Source organism: Oncorhynchus keta, chromosome 13 (assembly GCF_023373465.1).
Source record: "Oncorhynchus keta strain PuntledgeMale-10-30-2019 chromosome 13, Oket_V2, whole genome shotgun sequence".
In the NCBI taxonomy this organism is placed as follows: Eukaryota; Metazoa; Chordata; class Actinopteri; order Salmoniformes; family Salmonidae; genus Oncorhynchus; species Oncorhynchus keta.
In genome coordinates, this window is record NC_068433.1 from 1,030,234 (window position 1) to 1,048,466 (window position 18,233).

Below are 18,233 nucleotides of genomic sequence, written 5' to 3' on the forward strand. Positions count from 1 at the left end.
ACTACAGCTGTAATGTCATTACATCATCATATATAACTACATCATATATAACTACATCATATATAACTACATCATATATAACAACATAATATATAACTACAGCTGTAATGTCATTACATCATCATATATAACTACATCATATATAACTACATCATATATAACTACAGCTGTAATGTCATTACATCATCATATATAACTACATCATATATAACTACATCATATATAACTACAGCTGTAATGTCATTACATCATCATATATAACTACATCATATATAACTACAGCTGTAATGTCATTACATCATCATATATAACTACATCATATATAACTACAGCTGTAATGTCATTACATCATCATATATAACTACATCATATATAACTACATCATATATAACTACAGCTGTAATGTCATTACATCATCATATATAACTACATCATATATAACTACATCATATATAACTACATCATATATAACTACATCATATATAACTACAGCTGTAATGTCATTACATCATCATATATAACTACATCATATATAACTACATCATATATAACTACATCATATATAACTACAGTTGTAATGTCATTACATCATCATATATAACTACATCTGTAATGTCATTACATCATCATATATAACTACATCATATATAACTACATCATATATAACTACATCATATATAACTACAGCTGTAATGTCATTACATCATCATATATAACTACATCATATATAACTACAGCTGTAATGTCATTACATCATCATATATAACTACATCATATATAACTACATCATATATAACTACATCATATATAACTACATCATATATAACTACATCATATATAACTACATCATATATAACTACAGCTGTAATGTCATTACATCATCATATATAACTACATCTGTAATGTCATTACATCATCATATATAACTACATCATATATAACTACATCATATATAACTACAGCTGTAATGTCATTACATCATCATATATAACTACATCATATATAACTACATCATATATAACTACAGCTGTAACGTCATTACATCATCATATATAACTACATCTGTAATGTCATTACATCATCATATATAACTACATCATATATAACTACAGCTGTAATGTCATTACATCATCATATATAACTACATCATATATAACTACATCATATATAACTACATCATATATAACTACAGCTGTAATGTCATTACATCATCATATATAACTACATCATATATAACTACATCATATATAACTACAGCTGTAATGTCATTACATCATCATATATAACTACATCATATATAACTACATCATATATAACTACAGCTGTAATGTCATTACATCATCATATATAACTACATCATATATAACTACAGCTGTAATGTCATTACATCATCATATATAACTACATCATATATAACTACATCATATATAACTACAGCTGTAATGTCATTACATCATCATATATAACTACATCATATATAACTACATCATATATAACTACATCATATATAACTACATCATATATAACTACATCATATATAACTACATCATATATAACTACATCATATATAACTACATCTGTAATGTCATTACATCATCATATATAACTACATCATATATAACTACATCATATATAACTGCATCATATATAACTACATCATATATAACTACATCTGTAATGTCATTACATCATCATATATAACTGTACATCATATATAACTACATCATATATAACTACATCATATATAACTGATCATATATAATTATCATATAAACTACATCTGTAATGTCATTACATCATCATATATAACTACATCATATATAACTACATCATATATAACTACATCATATATAACTACAGCTGTAATGTCATTACATCATCATATATAACTACATCTGTAATGTCATTACATCATCATATATAACTACATCATATATAACTACAGCTGTAATGTCATTACATCATCATATATAACGACATCATATATAACCACAGCTGTAATGTCATTACATCATCATATATCTTATTATTTTGGACTTATTCTCATATTTTTTATTTCCTTTCTTATATTTTTGGGGATATGTTTTCATTGTTTTGGAATCATTAGATATTACTGACTGTTAATTAACTAGAAACACAGTCATTAGATATTACTGACTGTTAATTAACTAGAAACACAGTCATTAGATATTACTGACTGTTAATTAACTAGAAACACAGTCATTAGATATTACTGTACTGTTAACTAGAAACACAATCATTAGATATTACTGACTGTTAATTAACTAGAAACACAGTCATTAGATATTACTGACTGTTAATTAACTAGAAACACAGTCATTAGATATTACTGTACTGTTAACTAGAAACACAATCATTAGATATTACTGACTGTTAATTAACTAGAAACACAGTCATTAGATATTACTGTTCTGTTAACTAGAAACACAAACATTAGATATTACTGTTCTGTTAACTAGAAACACAGTCATTAGATATTACTGTTCTGTTAACTAGAAACACAAACATTAGATATTACTGCACTGTTGGAGCTAGAAACACAATCATAATATATTACTGACTGTTAACTAGAAACACAATCATTAGATATTACTGACTGTTAATTAACTAGAAACACAGTCATTAGATATTACTGTTCTGTTAACTAGAAACACAAACATTAGATATTACTGCACTGTTAGCTAGAAACACAAACATAAGATATTACTGTACTGTTAACTAGAAACACAATCAATTGACCCTCAATAACATCTGCGAAATATGTGTCCACAATCTATAGTTCGATGTTATTTTGATACGACCTTGTGAAGTGTTATAACATGTTTATAATCTCTTGAGGTCCCAGTAGCTGTGGTGTTTATAAAGTGTTTATCATATCTTCATAAAGTGTTATAACATGTTTATAACCTTCCCAGGGCCCAGTAGCAGCAGTGGTAGGGAGGTTCTGGGACATCTTCCAGCCGTTACTGTTTGGACTGATAGGAGCAGAAATCACAGTATCTACACTGGACCCCAACACAGTGGGTAAATACACACTACTACTATAATACTACTACTACTACTGCCATACTACTACTACAGTACTACCATACTACTACTACTGCCATACTACTACTACAGTACTACCATACAATTACTACTACAGTACTACCATACTACTACTACTGCCATACTACTAGTACTACTACTACTACTACTGCCATACTACTACAGTACTACCATACTACTACTACAGTACTACCATACTACTACTACTGCCATACTACTACTACAGTACTACCATACTACTACTACTGCCATACTACTACTACAGTACTACCATACAACCACTACAACTACTAAACTGCTACTACAGTACGACCATACTACTACTACTACTACCATACTACTACTACAGTACTACCATACTACTACTACTACCATACTACTACTATAGTACTACCATACTACTACTACTACCATACTACTACTACCATACTACTACTACTACTACCGTACAACTACTAGAGTACTACCGTACTACTACTGCCATACTACTACTACCGTACTACTACTACTACTTACTACCATACTACTAATGTACTACCATACTACTACTACTACTACTACAGTACTGCCATTCTCCTACTACAGTACTGCCATACTACTACTACTGCCATACTACTACTACAGTACTGCCATACTACTACTACTGCTGCCTATACTGCTACTACAGTACTACCATACTACTACTACAACTAACTATACTGCTACTGCGGTACTACCATACTACTACTACAACTACTGTACTGCTACTACGATACTACTACTACAACTACTAAACTGCTACTACAGTACGGCTACTACTACAGTACTACCATACTACTACTACTACCATACTCCTACTACAGTACTACCATACTACTACTACCACAGTACTACCATACTACTACTACTAGTACTACCATACTACTACTATAGGGGCGGCAGCGTAGCCTAGTGGCTAGAGCGTTGGACTAGTAACCGGAAGGCTGCGAGTTCAAACCCCGAGCTGACAAGGTACAAATCTGTCTGCCCCTGAACAGGCAGTTAACCCACTGTTCCCAGGCCGTCATTGAAAATAAGAATGTGTTCTTAACTGACTTGCCTGGTTAAATAAAAGTAAAATAAATAAAAATAAATAAAAAATAGTACTACCATACTACTACTACAGTACTACCATACTACTACGACAACCATACTACTACTACCACACTACTACTACTACCATACTACTACTACTACCATACTACTACTACAGTACTGCCATACTACTACTGCAGTACTGCCATGCTGCTGCTGCAGTGCTGCCATGCTAATACTACTACTAATACTACTGACATACTACTACTATAGTACTGCCATACTACTACTACAGTACTGCCATACTACTACTACTGCTGCCATACTACTACTGCCATACTGCTGCATACTACTACTGCTGCCATACTACTAATACAGTACTGCCATACTACTACTACTGCTACTGCCATACTACTACTACTACTACTACTGCTGCTACTATTGCCATACTACTACTGCAGTACTACCATACTACTACTACCATACTACTACTATGGTACTGCCATACTACTACTACTACTACTACTACCATACTACTAATACTACTACTACTGTGCTGCCATACTACTACTACCACTACTACTACCATACTACTACTACTACCATACTACTACAACTACTAAACTGCTACTACAGGATCCCCATACTACTACAGTACTACCAGACTACTGCTACAGTACTACCATGCTGCTACTACAGTACTAACATACTACTACTACTGCTGCATACTACTACTGTACTGCCATACTACTACTACTACTACTGCCATACTGCCATGCTACTACTACAGTGCTGCCATACTGCTACTACAGTACTAAATACTACTACTACTACTACTGCTATAGTATTTTGCCATACTGCTACTACATTACTGCCATACTACTACTACAGTACTGCCATACTACTGCTACTGCAGTACTGCCATACTACTACTACCAGTAATACTGCCATACTACTACTACAGTACCGTACTACTGCTGCCATACTACTACTGCTGCCATACTACTACTGCTACCATACTACTACTAGTGCTGCCATACTGCTACTAAAGTACTACTGCTGCCATACTACTACTGCAGTACTGCCATACTACTACTGCAGTACTGCCATACTACTACTGCTGCCATACTACTAATACAGTACTGCCATACTGCTACTCTACTGCCATACTACTACTACTGCTACTTCCATACTACTATTACAGTGCTACCACGCTACTACTACTGCCATACTACTACTACAGTACTACCATACTACTACTACCATACTACTAATATAGTACTACCATATGACTACTACTGCCCATACTACTACTACTACAGTACTACCATACTACTACTACTGCTACTACTACCATACTACTACTACTACTACCATACTACTACAACTACTAAACTGCTACTCCTGCCTACTGCTGCAGTACTGCCAGACTACTACTACAGTACTACCATGCTACTACTACAGTACTAGCATACTACTACTACTACTGCCATACTACTAATACAGTACTGCCATACTACTACTACTGCCATACTATTACTACAGTACTACCATGCTACTACTGCAGTACTGCCGTACTGCTGCTGCAGTGCTGCCATACTACTACTGCCATACTACTGCTATAGTACTGCCATACTGCTACTACAGTACTCCATACTACTACTACCATACTACTGCTGCTGCTATACCATACTGCTGCTGCTGCTACTACTACTACAGTACTACCATACTACTACTACTGCCATACTACTACTGCTACTACCATACTGCTACTACTAGTCCTGCTAATACTACATTGCTGCCATACTGCTGCTGCTGCCATACTGCTGCTACAGTACTGCCATACTACTGCTACAGTACTGCCATACTACTGCTGCTGCCATACTGCTACTACAGCTACTACTGCTACTACTACCATACTACTGCTGCTGCTGCCGTACTGCTGCTACTGCCATACTACTACTACAGTACTGCCATATTACTGCTGCTGTAGAGCAATGCTGCTGCTGCCGTATACTACTGCTGCAGTGCTGCCATACTACTACTACCATACTACTACTGCTGCTACTACTGCTACTACCATACTACTGCTGCAGTACTGCCATACTACTACTGCTGCCATACTACTACAGTACTACCATACTACTACTGCCATACTAATACTACATTACTACCATACTACTACTACCATACTGCTACTACTGCTACTACAGTACTACTACTACTACTGCCATACTACTACAGTACTGCCATACTACTACTACTGCCATACTACTACTACAGTACTACCATACTACTATAACTATTAAACTGCTACTACAGTACTGCCATACTACTACTGCATACTGCTGGGAGTACTGCCATACTGCTGCTACAGTACTACTGCTACAGTACTACCATACTACTACTGCAGTACTGCCATACTACTGCCATACTACTACTACCGTACTGCCATACTACTATTACAGTACTGCCATACTACTACTACTGCCATACTACTGCTACAGTACTACCATACTACTACTACAGTACTACCATACTACTACTGCTACCATACTACTGCTACAGTACTATGGTGCTGCCATGCTACTACTATAACTACTATATTGCTGCTGCTGCCTTACTACTGCTACAGTACTGTCATACTACTACTACAGTACTGCCATACTACTACTGCAGTACTGCCATACTACTACTACTGCTGCCATACTACTACTACAGTACTATACTGCCACTACTACTATAACTACTATGTTGCTACTACTGCCACTGCTGCTACTGCTGTCATACTACTACTACAGTACTACCATACTACTACTACTGCCATACTACTACTACTACTACCCATACTACTACTGCTGCAACTGCTATGCTGCTGCTGCTACTACCATACTACTACTACAACTACTATACTGCTGCTACACTACTGCCATACTACTACTACTACAACTGCTATACTGCTACTACGGTACTACCATACCTACTACTAAACTGCTATACTGCTGCTGCACTACTGCCATACTACTACTACAACTGCTATATTGCTACTACGGTACTGCCATACTACAACTACTATATTGCTGCTACAGTACTGCCATACTACTACTACTGCCATACTACTGCTATAGTACTGCCATACTACTACTACAGTACTTCCATACTGCTACTGCCATACTACTACTACTGCCATACTGCTGCTGCTGCATACTACTACTACTGTACAGTACTACCATACTACTACTGCTGCCATACTGCTACATTACTACCATACTACTACTACTGCTGCCATACTAATGCTACATTGCTGCCATACTACTACTGCCATACTGCTACTGCAGTACTGCCATACCACTGCTGCAGTACTGCCATACTACTACTACCATACTACTACTACAGTACTACATACTACTACTGCCATACTACTACTACTGCCATACTACTACTACTGCCATACTACTACTACAGTACTACCATACTACTGCTGCCAAAGCTGCTACTACCATACTGCTACTACTACTGCCACTGCTGCTACAGTACTACCATACTACTACTACAGTACTGCCATACTACTACTACCATACTGCTACTGCTGCCATACTACTACTACTACCATACTACTACTACAGTACTACCATACTACTACTACTGCCATACTACTACAATACTGCCATACTACTACTGCCATACTAATACTGCATTGCTGCCATACTACTACTACAGTACTGCCATACTACTACTACAGTACTGCCATACTACTACTACAGTACTGCCCATACTACTACTACCATACTACTACTACTGCCACTGCTACTGCAGTACTATACTGCTATAACTATTAAACTGCTACTACAGTACTACCATACTACTACTGCCATACTGCTGGACTGCTACTACTACTGCAGTACTACTACTACTACAGTACTGCCATACTACTACTACAGTACTACCATACTACTACCATACTACTACTACTGTACTACCATACTACTGTTACAGTGCTGCCATACTACTACTACTGCCATACTACTGCTACAGTACTGCCATACTACTGCTGCAGTACTGCCATACTACTACTACTACCATACTACTACTACAGTACTATAGTACTACCATACTACTACTATAACTACTATGTTACTGCTGCTGCCTACTACTACAGTACTGTCATACTGCTACTACAGTACTGCCATACTACTACTACAGTGCTACCATGCTACTACTACTACCATACTACTACTACAGTACTATAGTGCTACCATACTACTACTATAACTACTATATTGCTACTACTGCCTTACTGCTGCTACAGTACTGTCATACTACTACTACAGTACTGCCATGCTACTACTACTGCCATACTACTACTACTACTACTACCATACTACTACTACAACTATACTGCTACTATGGAACTGCCATACCTACTACAACTGATACTGCTACTTCACTACTGCCATACTACTAATACTACAACTGTTTACTACTACAACTGCTACTGCTACTACACTGCTGCCATACTACTACTACAACTGCTATATTGCTACTACGGTACTGCCATACTACAACTCTATATTGCTGCTACAGTGCTACTATACTACTACTACTGCTATACTACTACTACAGTACTACCATACTACTACTACTATATTACTATAATACAGTACTAATTCTAATAAAGAGTGTTTCTCTTTCCTCCTTCTCCCCCACCCTCTCTCCCTCTTTCTCTCCCTCTCGCTCTCTCGCTCTCTCTCTCTCTCTTTCCACCCTCCCTCTCTTTCTCTCTCCCCATCTCTATCTCTCTCTCTCTCTCTCTCTTTCCACCCTCCCTCTCTCTCTCTCTCTTTCCACCCTCCCTCCCTCTCTCTCTCTTTCTCTCTCCCCATCTCTATCTCTGTGTCCCCCCTCTCTCTCTTTCTCTCTCCCCCATCTCTCTGTGTCTCTCTCTCTCCCCCCTCCCTCCCTCTCTCTCTAGGTCTGGGTCTGGTCTGTATCAGTGCAGGCCTGCTGGTTCGTGTTCTGGTAACTCTATCTGTGGTTCTGTTTGCTGGTTTCACCCTGAGAGAGAAGCTCTTTATCGCTTTGGCCTGGATCCCCAAAGCCACTGTACAGGTGAGAGCTTAAATACACTGCTACCTATGGGGACAGCTCCTATGGGGACAGATCCTATGGGGACAGCTCCTATGGGGACAGCTCCTATGGGGACAGCTCCTATGGGGACAGCTCCTATGGGGACAGCTCCTATGGGGACAGCTCCTATGGGGACAGCTCCTATGGGGACAGCTCCTATGGGGACAGCTATGGGGACAGCTCCTATGGGGACAGCTCCTATGGGGACAGCTCCTATGGGGACAGCTCCTATGGGGACAGCTCCTATGGGGACAGCTCCTATGGGGACAGCTCCTATGGGGACAGCTCCTATGGGGACAGCTCCTATGGGGACAGCTCCTATGGGGACAGCTCCTATGGGGACAGCTCCTATGGGGACAGCTCCTATGGGGACAGCTCCTATGGGGACAGCTCCTATGGGGATAGCTCCTATGGGGACAGCTCCTATGGGGACAGCTCCTATGGGGACAGCTCCTATGGGGACAGCTCCTATGGGGACAGCTCCTATGGGGACAGCTCCTATGGGGACAGCTCCTATGGGGACAGCTCCTATGGGGACAGCTCCTATGGGGATAGCTCCTATGGGGACAGCTCCTATGGGGATAGCTCCTATGGGGACAGCTCCTATGGGGACAGCTCCTATGGGGACAGCTCCTATGGGGACAGCTCCTATGGGGACAGCTCCTATGGGGACAGCTCTTATGGGGACAGCTCCTATGGGGACAGCTCTTATGGGGACAGCTCCTATGGGGACAGCTCCTATGGGGACAGCTCCTATGGGGACAGCTCTTAATTGGACAGCTCCTAACACAGCTCCTATGGGGACAGCTCTTAATTGGACAGATCCTATGGGGACAGCTCCTATGGGGACAGCTCCTATGGGGACAGCTCCTATGGGGACAGCTCCTATGGGGACAGCTCCTATGGGGACAGTTCCCTTTTGGAACCCTTTTTTCTAAGCCCTTACAGGAGGCTGGTGGGAGGACATTTTGGAAGGAGGTAATGGCTGGAAAGGTATCAAACACATGGGTCTTAATTGAATCAAACACATGAGTCTTAATTGAATCAAACACAAGAGTCTTAATTGAATCAAACACATGAGTCTTAATTGAATCAAACACATGAGTCTTAATTGAATCAAACACATGAGTCTTAATTGAATCAAACACATGGGTCTTAATTGAATCAAACACATGAGTCTTAATTGAATCAAACACATGAGTCTCAATTGAATCAAACACATGGGTCTTAATTGAATCAAACACATGAGTCTTAATTGAATCAAACACATGAGTCTTAATTGAATCAGACACATGGGTCTTAATTGAATCAAACACATGAGTCTTAATTGAATCAAACACATGGGTCTTAATTGAATCAAACACATGAGTCTTAATTGAATCAAACACATGGGTCTTAATTGAATCAGACACATGGGTCTTAATTGAATCAGACACATGGGTCTTAATTGAATCAGACACATGGGTCTTAATTGAATCAAACACATGGGTCTTAATTGAATCAGACACATGGGTCTTAATTGAATCAAACACATGGGTCTTAATTGAATCAAACAAATTAGTGTTAATTGAATCAGACACATGGCTCTTAATTGAATCAAACACATGAGTCTTAATTGAATCAAACACACGGGTCTTAATTGAATCAAACACATGGGTCTTAATTGAATCAAACACATGGTCTTAATTGAATCAAACACATGAGTGTTAATTGAATCAAACACATGGGTCTTAATTGAATCAAACACATGGGTCTTAATTGAATCAAACACATGGGTCTTAATTGAATCAAACACATGAGTCTTAATTGAATCAAACACATGGGTCTTAATTGAATCAAACACATGAGTGTTAATTGAATCAGACACATGGGTCTTAATTGAATCAAACACATGGGTCTTAATTGAATCAAACACATGGGTCTTAATTGAATCAAACACATGAGTCTTAATTGAATCAAACACATGGGTCTTAATTGAATCAAACACATGGGTCTTAATTGAATCAAACACATGGGTCTTAATTGAATCAAACACATGAGTCTTAATTGAATCAAACACATGAGTCTTAATTGAATCAAACACATGAGTCTTAATTGAATCAAACACATGGGTCTTAATTGAATCAAACACATGAGTCTTAATTGAATCAAACACATGAGTCTTAATTGAATCAAACACATGGGTCTTAATTGAATCAAACACATGAGTCTTAATTGAATCAAACACATGAGTGTTAATTGAATCAGACACATGGGTCTTAATTGAATCAAACACATGAGTCTTAATTGAATCAAACACATGGGTCTTAATTGAATCAAACACATGGGTCTTAATTGAATCAAACACATGGGTCTTAATTGAATCAAACACATGAGTCTTAATTGAATCAAACACATGAGTCTTAATTGAATCAAACACATGAGTCTTAATTGAATCAAACACATGGGTCTTAATTGAATCAAACACATGGGTCTTAATTGAATCAAACACATGAGTCTTAATTGAATCAAACACATGGGTCTTAATTGAATCAAACACATGAGTCTTAATTGAATCAAACACATGAGTCTCAATTGAATCAAACACATGGGTCTTAATTGAATCAAACACATGAGTCTTAATTGAATCAAACACATGAGTGTTAATTGAATCAGACACATGGGTCTTAATTGAATCAAACACATGAGTCTTAATTGAATCAAACACATGGGTCTTAATTGAATCAAACACATGAGTCTTAATTGAATCAAACACATGGGTCTTAATTGAATCAAACACATGAGTCTTAATTTAATCAAACACATGGGTCTTAATTGAATCAAACACATGAGTGTTAATTGAATCAAACACATGGGTCTTAATTGAATCAAACACATGGGTCTTAATTGAATCAAACACATGGGTCTTAATTGAATCAAACACATGGGTCTTAATTGAATCAAACACATGAGTGTTAATTGAATCAGACACATGGGTCTTAATTGAATCAAACACATGGGTCTTAATTGAATCAAACACATGGGTCTTAATTGAATCAAACACATGAGTCTCAATTGAATCAAACACATGGGTCTTAATTGAATCAAACACATGGGTCTTAATTGAATCAAACACATGGGTCTTAATTGAATCAAACACATGAGGTGGTCCTTTTGGAGGAATGGCGAGACGCCAGGGTTTCCAGTGGGTTCGATCCCGGGACCACCCACATACTGTAGAATGTATGCACACATGACTGTAAGTCGCTTTCATAAAAGCGTCTGCTAAATGGCATATATTATTATTTATTATTATTAATTGAATCAAACACATGGGTCTTAATTGAATCAAACACATGAGTCTTAATTGAATCAAACACATGAGTCTTAATTGAATCAAACACATGGGTCTTAATTGAATCAAACACATCTGTTAATTGAATCAGACACATGGGTCTTAATTGAATCAGACACATGGGTCTTAATTAATCAGACACATGGATCTTAATTGAATCAGACACATGGGTCTTAATTGAATCAAACACAATGGGTCTTAATTGAATCAAACACATGAGTGTTAATTGAATCAGACACATGGGTCTCAAAATCAAACACATGAGTCTTAATTGAATCAAACACACGGGTCTTAATTGAATCAAACACATGAGTCTTAATTGAATCAAACACATTCGGGTCTTAATTGAATCAAACACACGGGTCTTAAGAATCAAACACACGGGTTGAATCAAACACACGGGTCTTAATTGAATCAAACACATGAGTCTTAATTGAATCAAACACACGGGTCTTAATTGAATCAAACACACGGGTATTAATTGAATCAAACACAATGGTCTTAATTGAATCAAACACATGGGTCTTAATTGAATCAAACACACGGGTCTTAATTGAATCAAACACATGAGTCTTAATTGAATCAAACACATGAGTGTTAATTGAATCAAACACACGGGTCTTAATTGAATCAAACACACGGGTATTCCAGTATAATTGAATCAAACACATGGGTCTTAATTGAATCAAACACACGGGTCTTAATTGAATCAAACACACGGGTATTCCATCCGTATCGCTGAAGTACAGCGTGCTTGTCATGTAAATGTCATTTCCGATTGAGACGCCATGTGCACCGTTTAACGTGGCTTCAGTCCCCACCGACATGGGAATATTGTCTTTAGATGTTATGCTGAACGTGTGCTTTTTGGATGGAATCGAGACCTCGGTTTCCATGTGTCCTCGCTTAGAATGATCATCCCATATGTCCCACCAGCCACTGAGGGACGCAGCCAAGATCTGTCGGGGGTTTCAAATCATTCTAACTGGTTCTGTTGGGTTCTACTATATTATAGAGAATAGGTTCTGGCCTTTAATGGCCCACTATATTATAGGGGATTTGGTTCTAGATCTGGGTATCTAAATCATTCTAATAGGTTCTGTTAGGTTCTAGGTAGCCACTATAGGTTCTACAGCCTTGGACATGGCCCGTTATAGAGAGGTATTTGGTTCTAGATCTGGGTATCTAAATCATTCTAATTGGTTCTGAATAGGGTTCTAGGCAGCAATGGTTCTACTATATTATGGACATGGCCCGTGTAGAGAGGTATTTGGTTCTAGATCTGGGTATCTAAATCAATCTAATTGGTTCTGTTGGGTTCTAGGCAGCACTATAGGTTCTACAGCCTTGGACATGGCCCGTTATAGAGAGGTATTTGGTTCTAGATCTGGGTATCTAAATCATTCTGTTGGTTCTGTTGGGTTCCAGGCAGCGATAGGTTCTACAGCCTTGGACATGGCCCGTGTGTCGGGGGATGAGGTTCTGGTGAAGTACGGTCTGGATGTTCTGACTGTGGCTGTTCTGGCCATCCTCACTACAGCACCTCTAGGAGCCCTGGGGATCGGCCTGGCAGGGCCCAGACTGCTGACCAGACACCCGGAGGACACACACGCAGACAGGAAAGAGGGTGAGTGTACGCACACACGAGTATAGACAGCGAAATACACACTTAAGCAGCAAGTAGGTGTGAACTCACAAACACGCGCACACACACACTTCATAGTATTTTCCTCTCTGATTTGAATCAGGCACTGAAGAGGACGCCCCAGAGTCTGTGTCGGGACCCGTGTCTAAAGGGGTGGAGCCATGTGAGAGCAAGATGTGAGCTCAGCCAATCACCTTCCAGACAGCAGGGTCCATTGGACCAGTCATAATTCAGAACAGACACTTTGACTGCATTCCAAATGGCTCCCCGTTACCCCGTGGTCCTGGTCTAATGTAGTCCACTATATTATAGAGAATAGGGCTCTGGTCTAATGTAGTCCACTATATTATAGAGAATAGGGCTCTGGTCTAATGTAGTCCACTATATTATAGAGAATAGGGCTCTGGTCTAATGTAGTCCACTATATTATAGAGAATAGGGCTCTGGTCTAATGTAGTCCACTATATTATAGAGAATAGGGCCCTGGTCTAATGTAGTCCACTATATTATAGAGAATAGGGCTCTGGTCTAATGTAGTCCACTATATTATAGAGAATAGGGCTCTGGTCTAATGTAGTCCACTATATTATAGAGAACTAGTTCTGTTGGTTTACACATGTAGCCCTCCACTATATTATAGAGAATAGGGCTCTGGTCTAATGTAGTCCACTATATTATAGAGAATAGGGCTCTGGTCTAATGTAGTCCACTATATTATAGAGAATAGGGCTCTGGTCAATGTAGTCCCCATATTATCAGAGAATAGGGCTGTTCTGGTCTGATGTAGTCCACTATATTATAGAGAATAGGGCTCTGGTCTAAAGTAGGGCACTATGTTATATTGAATATGGCTCTGGTCTAAAGTAGGGCACTATGTTATATTGAATATGGCTCTGGTCTAAAGTAGGGCACTATGTTATATTGAATATGGCTCTGGTCTAAAGTAGGGCACTATGTTATATTGAATATGGCTCTGGTCTAAAGTAGGGCACTATGTTATATTGGGTGCCATTAGGGACACAGATTTTGGTCACATCTTTCTTTAATGATGTCATTACATCATCCTATGTATCAGGACACCTGTCCCCAACTCCATCAGGAGACCACTGTTCTGTTGACCTTTACACATTCAGCCCTGTCCCCAACTCCATCAGGAGACCACTGTTCTGTTGACCTTTACACATTCAGCCCTGTCCCCAACTCCATCAGGAGACCACTGTTCTGTTGACCTTTACACATTCAGCCCTGTCCCCAACTCCATCAGGAGACCACTGTTCTGTTGACCTTTACAATGAGTTCATGCCCTGTCCCCAACTCCATCAGGAGACCACTGTTCTGTTGACCTTTACACATTCAGCCCTGTCCCCAACTCCATCAGGAGACCACTGTTCTGTTGACCTTTACAGTTCAGCCCTGTCCCCAACTCCATCAGGAGACCACTGTTCTGTTGACCTTTACAATGATTCAGCCCTGTCCCCAACTCCATCAGGAGACCACTGTTCTGTTGACCTTTACAATGAGTTCATGCCCTGTCCCCAACTCCATCAGGAGACCACTGTTCTGTTGACCTTTACACATTCAGCCCTGTCCCCAACTCCATCAGGAGACCACTGTTCTGTTGACCTTTACAATGAGTTCATGCCCTGTCCCCAACTCCATCAGGAGACCACTGTTCTGTTGACCTTTACAATGAGTTCATGCCCTGTCCCCAACTCCATCAGGAGACCACTGTTCTGTTGACCTTTACAATGAGTTCATGCCCTGTCCCCAACTCCATCAGGAGACCACTGTTCTGTTGACCTTTACAATGAGTTCATGCCCTGTCCCCAACTCCATCAGGAGACCACTGTTCTGTTGACCTTTACACATTCAGCCCTGTCCCCAACTCCATCAGGAGACCACTGTTCTGTTGACCTTTACACATTCAGCCCTGTCCCCAACTCCATCAGGAGACCACTGTTCTGTTGACCTTTACACATTCAGCCCTGTCCCCAACTCCATCAGGAGACCACTGTTCTGTTGACCTTTACACATTCAGCCCTGTCCCCAACTCCATCAGGAGACCACTGTTCTGTTGACCTTTACACATTCAGCCCTGTCCCCAACTCCATCAGGAGACCACTGTTCTGTTGACCTTTACAATGAGTTCATGCCCTGTCCCCAACTCCATCAGGAGACCACTGTTCTGTTGACCTTTACAATGAGTTCATGCCCTGTCCCCAACTCCATCAGGAGACCACTGTTCTGTTGACCTTTACAATGAGTTCATGCCCTGTATGTACTGAATACATTAGAATAAAGGATTTATGATAAATATCAATGTTCCTGTCATGTGTTCGCACCAATATCTACCTGTTGCTGTAATATCAGAGAGAAAAGCAGACAATATGTTCCACAGGTGAGGTGAGGTGACGCTACGACCAATGGGAGAACTCTGTTTCTTCACGATGGGTTCATAGCCAGAGAAAGTGTCCCGGCGGTAAAGAAAAGGGGCGGCGCCGTAATTATAGTCACCGCCTGCGTCGGCCACTGCCTGGCTCCACTGCCTGGCTCCACTACCTGGCTCCACTGCCTGGCTCCACTACCTGGCTCCACTACCTGGCTCCACTACCTGGCTCCACTGCCTGGCTCCACTACCTGGCTCCACTACCTGGCTCCACTACCTGGCTCCACTACCTGGCTCCACTACCTGGCTCCACTGCCTGGCTCCACTACCTGGCTCCACTACCTGGCTCCACTACCTGGCTCCACTGCCTGGCTCCACTGCCTGGCTCCACTGCCTGGCTCCACTGCCTGGCTCCACTGCCTGGCTCCACTGCCTGGCTCCACTACCTGGCTCCACTACCTGGCTCCACTGCCTGGCTCCACTACCTGGCTCCACTACCTGGCTCCACTACCTGGCTCCACTGCCTGGCTCCACTACCTGGCTCCACTACCTGGCTCCACTACCTGGCTCCACTACCTGGCTCCACTACCTGGCTCCACTGCCTGGCTCCACTGCCTGGCTCAGCCGCCTAGCTCCACTGCCTGGCTCCACTGCCTGGCTCCACTGCCTGGCTCCACTGCCTGGCTCCACTGCCTGGCTCCACTACCTGGCTCCACTGCCTGGCTCCACTACCTGGCTCCACTGCCTGGCTCCACTGCCTGGCTCCACTGCCTGGCTCCACTACCTGGCTCCACTGCCTGGCTCCACTGCCTGGCTCCACTACCTGGCTCCACTACCTGGCTCCACTACCTGGCTCCACTACCTGGCTCAGCCGCCTGGCTCCACTGCCTGGCTCCACTACCTGGCTCAGCCTCCTGGCTCCACTACCTGGCTCAGCCGCCTGGCTCCACTGCCTGGCTCCACTGCCTGGCTCCACTACCTGGCTCAGCCGCCTGGCTCCACTGCCTGGCTCCACTGCCTGGCTCCACTGCCTGGCTCAGCCGCCTGGCTCCACTGCCTGGCTCCACTGCCTGGCTCAGCCGCCTGGCTCTACTGCCTGGCTCCACTACCTGGCTCAGCCGCCTGGCTCCACTGCCTGGCTCCACTACCTGGCTCAGCCGCCTGGCTCCACTGCCTGGCTCCACTACCTGGCTCAGCCGCCTGGCTCCACTTCCTGGCTCAGCCGCCTGGCTCCACTGCCTGGCTCCACTACCTGGCTCCACTGCCTGGCTCCACTACCTGGCTCAGCCACCTGGCTCCACTGCCTGGCTCCACTGCCTGGCTCCACTGCCTGGCTCAGCCGCCTGGCTCCACTGCCTGGCTCAGCCGCCTGGCTCCACTGCCTGGCTCAGCCGCCTGGCTCCACTGCCTGGCTCCGCCACCTGGCTCAGCCGCCTGGCTCCACTGCCTGGCTCCACTACCTGGCTCAGCTGCCTGGCTCCACTACCTGGCTCCACTACCTGGCTCAGCCGCCTGGCTCCACTGCCTGGCTCCACTACCTGGCTCAGCTGCCTGGCTCCACTACCTGGCTCAGCTGCCTGGCTCCACTGCCTGGCTCCACTACCTGGCTCAGCCGCCTG

At 41.6% G+C, this 18,233-nt stretch overlaps 1 protein-coding gene and 1 long non-coding RNA gene across 11 annotated transcripts in view; one reads left to right on the top strand and one right to left on the bottom strand.

The window, feature by feature from the left end:
* The window catches only part of LOC118380802 (sodium/hydrogen exchanger 9B2-like), a 52,428-nt gene extending 37,610 nt beyond the window's left edge, over nucleotides 1–14,818 (top strand). The window contains exons 9-12 of the mRNA XM_052458834.1: nucleotides 2,937–3,045; nucleotides 9,095–9,231; nucleotides 14,012–14,210; nucleotides 14,332–14,818. Coding sequence (XP_052314794.1) covers nucleotides 2,937–3,045; nucleotides 9,095–9,231; nucleotides 14,012–14,210; nucleotides 14,332–14,408 — 522 coding nt within the window. The 3' untranslated portion in view covers nucleotides 14,409–14,818. The remainder of the gene's footprint in view (nucleotides 1–2,936; nucleotides 3,046–9,094; nucleotides 9,232–14,011; nucleotides 14,211–14,331) is intronic.
* Nucleotides 14,819–15,007: 189 nt separating this feature from the next.
* On the bottom strand, nucleotides 15,008–16,537 carry LOC127906571 (uncharacterized). Of its 10 annotated transcripts, XR_008061896.1 has the most exons (5): nucleotides 16,422–16,537; nucleotides 15,852–16,252; nucleotides 15,738–15,796; nucleotides 15,572–15,626; nucleotides 15,008–15,512 (listed from the first exon to the last, which is right to left on the bottom strand). It is a non-coding gene; the product is annotated as an uncharacterized LOC127906571 (long non-coding RNA). The 10 variants fall into 10 exon arrangements; XR_008061892.1 differs by lacking the exon at nucleotides 15,738–15,796 and having other exon boundaries at nucleotides 15,797–16,252; XR_008061888.1 differs by having other exon boundaries at nucleotides 15,738–16,252.
* Between the last annotated feature and the right edge of the window lie 1,696 nt (nucleotides 16,538–18,233).